Source organism: Tamandua tetradactyla, chromosome 11 (assembly GCF_023851605.1).
Source record: "Tamandua tetradactyla isolate mTamTet1 chromosome 11, mTamTet1.pri, whole genome shotgun sequence".
NCBI lineage: Eukaryota > Metazoa > Chordata > Mammalia > Pilosa > Myrmecophagidae > Tamandua > Tamandua tetradactyla.
The window spans coordinates 86,663,118-86,664,730 of record NC_135337.1 but is presented as its reverse complement, the minus strand read 5'-3'; the positions used below and the strand labels follow the sequence as shown (position 1 = coordinate 86,664,730).

The 1,613-nt window shown below is 37.5% G+C and overlaps 1 protein-coding gene across 1 annotated transcript; it reads right to left on the bottom strand.

Moving 5' to 3' along the window:
• Positions 1-270: 270 nt before the first annotated feature.
• Positions 271-1,191, bottom strand: LOC143649651 (olfactory receptor 7A17-like). The gene has a single exon (XM_077119581.1). It carries the CDS (start codon positions 1,189-1,191, stop codon positions 271-273), a length of 921 nt encoding a protein of 306 aa, XP_076975696.1.
• Positions 1,192-1,613: the final 422 nt, after the last annotated feature.

Here is a 1,613-nt window from a genome sequence, read left to right as displayed (position 1 = left end):
CTGAATATTCAGGCAGAAGAGTCCAGCTCAATAATGAATTGTGGGAATAAATTCCTAGATGTCAAATGATTTAAAGAAAATGCAGAATATATAATTGTTTTTTGATGGATGTAAAATTGAGATAAAATTCTAGTAACAAAGCAAATAGAATATTAACTTTATATACACTGATAAGAGTCATTTGATTTACATTTCACAGTATTTAACCTCTGTTAATGAAGAGTAAATTTCTGAACTTGGGGTGAAGAATCCTTGCACATAGAGACTGTCTCAGCAGGAAATTATTTTTAAGGCATGCTTTATGTCCTTGTTTCTAAGACTGTAGAGAAATGGGTTAAGCATGGGAGTGACCACTGTGTACATCACAGAAGCTATTGTATGTGCCCTTGTGTTTTGTGTAGCTTTGGAACTAAGATACACTCCAAAGGCTGTACCATAAAACAAGGACACAACTGAAAGATGAGACCCACAGGTAGAAAATGCTTTATACTTGCCTCCACGTGATGAAATTCTTAAAATAGAGCACACAATCTTAGAGTAAGAAAAAAGGATGCCGGTGAATGGAATACCACCCACAATTCCACTTGAAAAATACATCACTAGGTTATTGAGGAAGGCATCAGAACAGGCAAGGTGGATTACTTGAGAAAGTTCACAGAAAAAGTGGGGAATTTCCAACTCTGTACAAAAAGACAATTGCAAAACCATTAGGCCAAGTAAAAGAGAGTTCAGAACACTCAACATCCATAACACCAGAAGCAGGAGACCACAGAGCCTGGGGCTCATGATGACCATGTAGTGCAGTGGTTGACAGATGGCCACATAACGGTCAAAGGCCATCACAGTTAAGAGGAAGCTGTCTAATCCTCCAAAAATAAAGAAAAAATGCATCTGGGTGAGGCAGTTTCTATAACTTATAGTTTTGGTTTGTGTCTGGATGTTCATTAGCATCTTTGGGACAGTGGTGGAGGTGAAACAGATATCTGCAAAAGACAGGTTAGCAAGGAAGAAGTACATGGGCGTGTGCAGGTGGGTGTCTGAGATGGTGGCCAAGACGATGAGCAGATTCCCAGTGAGAGTGACCAGGTATATCATCAGGAACAGAGCAAACAGGAGGGGCTGTACTTCCGTGTCTTCTGAGAGTCCCAGCAAGATAAATTCTGAAAGACGTGTTTTGTTCTCTGATTCCATGTAAGTAATGAAACTGCTGGAGCAGAGACAAGAGCAAGGCAGGTTTAGTTACAAGCAGCTCTCAGCAAATTAACATAAATGCTATAGCTTGTATTGCAAATATACTGAAATTATTTTTCTTTAATTATATGCAGATTTAGTGACCTCTATCACAAAATATCAGGGTAAATACATGCTCCTCCTTGTCCTTTATGCTGTTCTTCACAAGCCATCCTTGTCCAGAATTTTGTAATTGTTTCCAAGGTAATATGCTTTTGGCCTTTATGTTATTCAAAAATCATTTGACCAGTTATTCTGTACCATGTAATGAAAAAGTTCGGGCATGCATATTGGTATTTTTATTGTAATCAATATTACTAAATTACACATTTGAAAATGGTTAGGCTTTAAAATTTTAAGTTGTATATAGATTGATAGAGTAA